This window comes from Conger conger, chromosome 19 (assembly GCF_963514075.1).
Source record: "Conger conger chromosome 19, fConCon1.1, whole genome shotgun sequence".
In the NCBI taxonomy this organism is placed as follows: domain Eukaryota; kingdom Metazoa; phylum Chordata; class Actinopteri; order Anguilliformes; family Congridae; genus Conger; species Conger conger.
In genome coordinates, this window is record NC_083778.1 from 11717452 (window position 1) to 11723508 (window position 6057).

The 6057-nt window shown below is 53.7% G+C and overlaps 1 protein-coding gene across 2 annotated transcripts in view; it reads right to left on the reverse strand.

The window, feature by feature from the left end:
* The window catches only part of LOC133118769 (homeodomain-interacting protein kinase 2-like), a 22712-nt gene extending 16868 nt beyond the window's left edge, over positions 1-5844 (reverse strand). For both annotated transcript variants that reach the window (XM_061228973.1, XM_061228972.1), the window contains exons 1-3: positions 5343-5844; positions 3654-3773; positions 2317-2403 (exon numbers count right to left, since the gene is read on the reverse strand). In XM_061228973.1, coding sequence (XP_061084957.1) covers positions 2317-2403; positions 3654-3773; positions 5343-5420 — 285 coding nt within the window. In that variant the 5' untranslated portion in view covers positions 5421-5844. The remainder of the gene's footprint in view (positions 1-2316; positions 2404-3653; positions 3774-5342) is intronic.
* Positions 5845-6057: the final 213 nt, after the last annotated feature.

Consider the following 6057-nt stretch of genomic DNA (forward strand, 5'->3'; position numbering starts at 1 on the left):
CCAGCGGCAGAGGCGTTGGGCTTCTCCTGCTCGGGCGCGAAACGGCAGGACCCGCGGGACATAGACCCGCTGCTTTCAGTTCGATTATTAAAGAGCGTTTCAGCATCGCGTTGCATAAGATCATCTGTACTCAACCCTTTCACCTGTTTGTATTAAGCGAATGAGATTACTGGTGCTGAGATGTCATCCCGGTTATGTTTTTTTGCAAAACAATTTTAAAAATGTAAGTGGGGAAAATAGATGTGTTTTTTCTGAGGGGGGGGGGGGGGGGGGGCAGTGGGGGAGGGGGAGAGAGGGAGGGATAGCGATAGAATGTGAGGGGGAGAAAGGGAGAGGGGGAGGGAGATAGAAGGAGAGGGGGAGAAAGGGAGAGGGAGAGAGACAGATGGAGAGGCAGAGAGAGGGAGAGAGACAGAGCGATAGAAGGAGAGGGGGAGGCAGAGAGAGGGAGAGGGAGAGAAGGAGAGGCAGAGTGAGGGAGACAGAGAGATAGAAGGAGAAAGGGAGTAGAGAGAGGGAGAGAGACAGAGAAGGAGAGACAGAGATAGAAGGAGAGGGGGAGGCAGAGAGAGAGACAGAGATGGAGGGAGAGGGGGAGGCAGAGAGTGGGAGAGAGTGATAGAGGGAGAGGGGGAGGCAGAGAGTGGGAGAGAGTGATAGAGGGAGAGGGGGAGGCAGAGAGGTAGAGATACAGAGATGAGGGAGCGGGGGAGGCAGAGAGCGGGAGAGAGACGGTGATAGAGGGAGAGGGGGGAGAGAGAGAGACAGAGAGATGGAGAGAGGGAGACAGAGAGATGGAGAGAGGACTCGACCTTGTCCTCAGCCTGGCGAGTGATGAGCGCGTCTCCTCTCTAATGCAGTGTGTGGGGTCAGCAGGGGGCTGCAGGGCCGGCGTCTCCACGGCGACCCATCAATCCCACACTCCCCCACCTCCCACCATTACCCACCATGCACTTAGGCACATGCTCCCCGGCTGGGAAAAATATCTTGTTTGTCTAAATTCTGGGCTCTGAGATTGGAACCCGTTACGACTGGCCAAACCGGAGACAGAAAGGACAGAAAGTCACCCCTCTTGCCCCACACACACACACACACACACACACACACACACACACACTGTGCTGTACTCTATACATACAAACACACAGACCACAGATCACACATCGATCACGATCGTCAGCTCCAGTTCCCACTAATACAGTTTTAGCCAAGCGCTCTTTCCTGGGTTTTGATAACAGGACCGAAGAACGTGCGAAAGAGAGCGAGAGAGAGAGAGAGAGAGAGAGAGAGAGAGAGGTAAATCTTGTGTGTGCTAGCGCTTGAAAACCACAGAGCATACATCCTTGCACATGCAGCTGCAAAACAACCCCCCACCCCTGCCACACTACCCCCCCGACACCCCCCAATCAGACACTCGCAAGCCCCATCACACACCCCCATGAACCCCTCCAGAAAGAACCACAGCCCAAACGAATCTTTTCTCCATCCATTACACCCCACACATCCCTCAGATCAGTTCTGAGCGCAAGCACAAACCCCAGGCGCTTCTGAGAAACCGTAACCCTCGGCACTGACCTCTCCGTGACACCCCGGCCTGTTCAGAGGCACGCTTTCTCCTCCCCCCTCTCTCCTCCATCCTAAAATCTCACTCTCAGTCTTTTTCCCCTTTGATGTCTGTGTGGACTCGCTGCCCCTACAATGAGGCTTCTCTCGGTAGCCGTGTTACCATTCACTCTGCGTCTCCGCGATCCTTCCCCTCATTCACTCACTATAACCCTCTCTCTCATCCGCGCAGACAGAAACCTGCTGGAGACAACTTTCAAACAGACACCAGGCCCCGTCGACCTAAACGCCAATTTGTGCGCAATTTGTGAGCCGAAACTACAATTTTCTTTTTTATTACTTATTTTTCTTCTCTTATTTTTTTTGAACCAATGTTTGTATCTGTAAATGCGGAATCCGCGAAGCCCGCTATGAGTAGGAACGCTCGAGGGAATTTTGGATGAGCACGTGCCACGTTTCCATTAGCTCCATTAGGGCGGCCTGTAGCGTACTGGTTAAGGTACACAACTGGGACACACAAGGTCGGTGGTTCGATTCCCGGTGTAGCCGCAATAAGATCCACACAGCCGTTGGGCCCTTAACCCTGCATTGCTCCAGGGGAGGATTGTCTCCTGCTTAGTCTAATCAACTGTACATCGCTCTGGATAAGAGCGTCTGCCAAATGCCAATAATGTAATGTAATGTAAATGTAATGTAATTAGCCCCACATCCCCGCCTCCACCCCTGTAAACCCAGGCAGGGAAGCGGGCGTACCTGGGCCATGTCGTCCAAGCAGTTGAAGATGTACTTGCGCGCCTCCTTGGACTTGATCCCAGTCTCCCCCTCGTGGTCCTCAGGCGTCTGCGGAGAACAGGGGTAATAAATAAAAAAATTTCAAAAAGAACAGAACGTCAGCGTCACACCAGACGTCTTTCTGAAAAACCGCATCGTGGAAGCAGGACGCGCTACACCTGGAGAAGCTAAACCCCCCCCGCGGCGAGAACAAAGGCCCGCACTCTGAGCCTGCACGGCATTAGACGCGGGGAACAGCAAACGGTTTCAGCTGCGCGCTAATTACGCTCGCGTTTCCTCTCATGGCCAGCGGTTACGGTGACACTCAGCATTAAGGGGACACGGAGCAGTGCCGCGCTCCGGAAACCCCCGCCACCTGGTTGCTATTGGCGATTGGGGGGGTGGGGGGGGGGGGGGGGCAGCGTGATGTCAGCAGTCTGGGAGGGGGAGGGGGAGGGGGAGGGGGGGTCTCGGGGGAGACGTGGTCAATTTCAGCGTGACGGGAGACGAACGCGGCTAACCCACGGCATTATGGGAGAGCGGGGGGATAGGGGGGGCAGTTTGACTCTCCGACACACGAGAGGGTTCACGGCGAGTTCAGCGGCGAGCGAAAATAAACCCCACCTCCTCCGCACAGCGCCCCGCGCTCAGCAGCCCGCACGCAGCAGCCTGAAGACACAGAGAGCCATGCCAACCCCCCTCCCCCCACCACCACCGCCCTCTCCCCACGCCCCTCTCCCCCGCGACTCGGGGTCCGCCAGGCAGAACGCCGAGCGCAAAGCGGTCTCACGGAAACCGCGCTCCTCTATCGTTAGCGTTTCTCTGTCCCGTTTTACAGCCGTCGACCGCTCAGGGGGCGATGGGTGACATCAGCACAGCGCTCTGGGGTTTTCCACTTACGCTTCTCAAAGCCGACAAAGTTTCCCCAGGGATTAGGGTTACAGTTAAAACTGGGGGGGGGGGGGGGGAAGTAGGCCCGTGGTCAAAGCAGAACTGATTCACTCGCTGTACCAGAGTAAACTCCCCCTGAACATTTACTCATTCATCGGCCGCACCGATCGCACCACCTGTAGATGTGCAGGCGCTAGCTAGCGTAACCCTTTCATTCCCAAGCCCAATACGAAGAAGGGTTTTAATAGGGGCTTAAAACAATAGTACAGCAGTCATTTTGATTGATTGAAAAGATACATGGTTGAGAGCGCCATATGGCACGGTTGGGATTTTACGTTAGTAACAAGGGTTAAGGTTCCCCTCCTGGCGGAAGGGGGCGTTAGCGCGTGGACGTGGACGCGTGCGTGTGTCCGCTGCGGCGACCCCACCTTCAGTCTCCAGAGCGGGTAGGTGGAGTCCGCCTCCCTGTTGAAGAACCGCGCCGTCTTCGTCCCGGCGCTCAGCAGATACTCCGCCGGCAGGCCCTGCGTCTGCGAGACGTACCGTATCTGCAGGGAGACACAGAGCCGGCGGCCATTTTACAAACACACAGACGCCATTTTACAAACACACAGACGCCATTTCACAAACACACAGACGCCATTTCACAAACACACAGACGCCATTTTACAAACACACAGACGCCATTTCACAAACACACAGACGCCATTTTACAAACACACAAACGCCATTTCACAAACACACAGACGCCATTTTACAAACACACAGACGCCATTTCACAAACACACACAGACGCCATTTTACAAACACACAGACGCCATTTTACAAACACACAGACGCCATTTTACAAACACACAGACACCATTTTACAAACACACAGACGCCATTTCACAAACACACAGACACCATTTTACAAACACACAGACGCCATTTTACAAACCACCCGCACCAATCGAGAGCACACCAACAACAGCCCATACTCCTGTGAACCACATCACTTTTCCATTCGTAAAGCGGGGGCAGAATCAGGGGAAATAAAAACACGGGGAGAGATGCGCAGTGAATCACGCACGTACGAGGGTCAGAAACCGCCCGACATCAAACCCTGCAGGAGTACGCTCGCCCCTCAGCTCCGACCGCTATACGGCCCCGCTCGTTCAAAGACCAGCGAAGAGCACTCGTGTTGCATTAAACTTTCACGCTCTCCCCACGTCTCCAGACTTTTATGCCGAGCGAGGGGTATACCCACGGCGAGAGCACTCCAGGAGCCGCGATCGAGGGCGGCCGATTATAGAAGCTCTTAGATTTCAGGACTCACAGGGGGGGGGAAAGACGAAGAGAAAAGTACTTCAGCGAAGTACACCGTGTCCAGTTTCATCTTGCAAAACAAGACGCCTCCCTTCGCTCCAGAACAAAATAAACTTTGTTTTCATTTATCGGGCTGCATAGATGTGCCTTATCTGTCTAGGACAGGGGTGCCCTATCACGTGCCACGAAGGTGTCATTCCAACCAATCACTTTACCCGCTGATTTTGCTCCTTCTCTCTGGTTGAAATGTGTTAATTAGTGAAATCAGGGGTAGTGATTGGTTGGAATGGAAACCTGCGAACCATACAGCACTGCACAGCACGTGACTGGGCACCACTGGTCCGTGAATAAGAATGCCAAATCTGTCAGGAAACTGACAGTGACATTACATTACAGTTACTTAGCCGACGGCTTAAACGACCAACCTTCCAGTTCCCAGGCATGTACCTTGTATCGCCACTAGGCTATAGCACCTTAGACACTCGGCGATAGGCACCTGAGCCGCTAGGCTATAAGCAGATTAGCCACTAGGCTATAGGCACGTTAGCCACTAGGCTATAGCCCGTTAGCCACGAGGCTATAGGCACTTTATCCACTAGGCTATAGGCACGTTAGCCAGTAGGCTATAGGCACGTTAGCTACTAGGCTATAGGCACGTTAGCCACTAGGCTATAGGCACGTTAGCCACTAGGCTATAGCCCGTTAGCCACAAGGCTATAGGCTGCCCCTATAGTGCCAGAGATGCTCACTGTAAACCCCCGCCCTGGCCTCTCTCCCCCCCCCCACAGGGCTCTCCCCCCCAGGCTCACCTGGTCGTACTCGGACGCCCCCGGGTACAGGGGCCAGCCCAGGAAGAGCTCGGCGATGACGCAGCCCAGCGACCACATGTCTATGGCCTCGGAGAACGGCAGGCCCAGGATGATCTCCGGAGCTCTGGAGGGGAGAGACAAGGTCAGTCAGGCAGGCAGGGGTCAAAGGTCACAACATGTCATCAGGGGGTCAGAAAGTAAAAGTCCTGCCTTGTGTTTCTTCCACCCATAAACTCAGCCAGCTGATTTCACGCATTAGTTCTGCCTCCTGGTTGAAGAATTGTGCTAATTCACAAATCCAGGTGACTGGAGCAAAATGGTTGAAACGGTCAAGGCAAGGTCAATCAGGTGGGCGGGGGTCACCGGTCAAAGGTCACAACAGGCACACGCCGTGTGGTTAGCCACCAAGCCCTTTCAAGCAGACACTGTACATTATTATTAAATACAATGCCAATAACAATGACGGCGATGGCGATGATAACTCGTAAATAATTCAGAAAGCACTTTATTCACACACCACAAATGTTGAAGCAGTCAGGGAAGACCTGGCTTTCGCTACTACAGCATTCCACACTCTCCACAGCCTGCAGTGCCTGAGCTTTAAGAGAAAACCCTTATTTTTTGACCAGACACCCTGTTTTGTTGCATAAGGAATCAGAAACTCGCAACTGCATTCAGGGCCTACGGCATATAACACAGTACAAGTCATTAATGA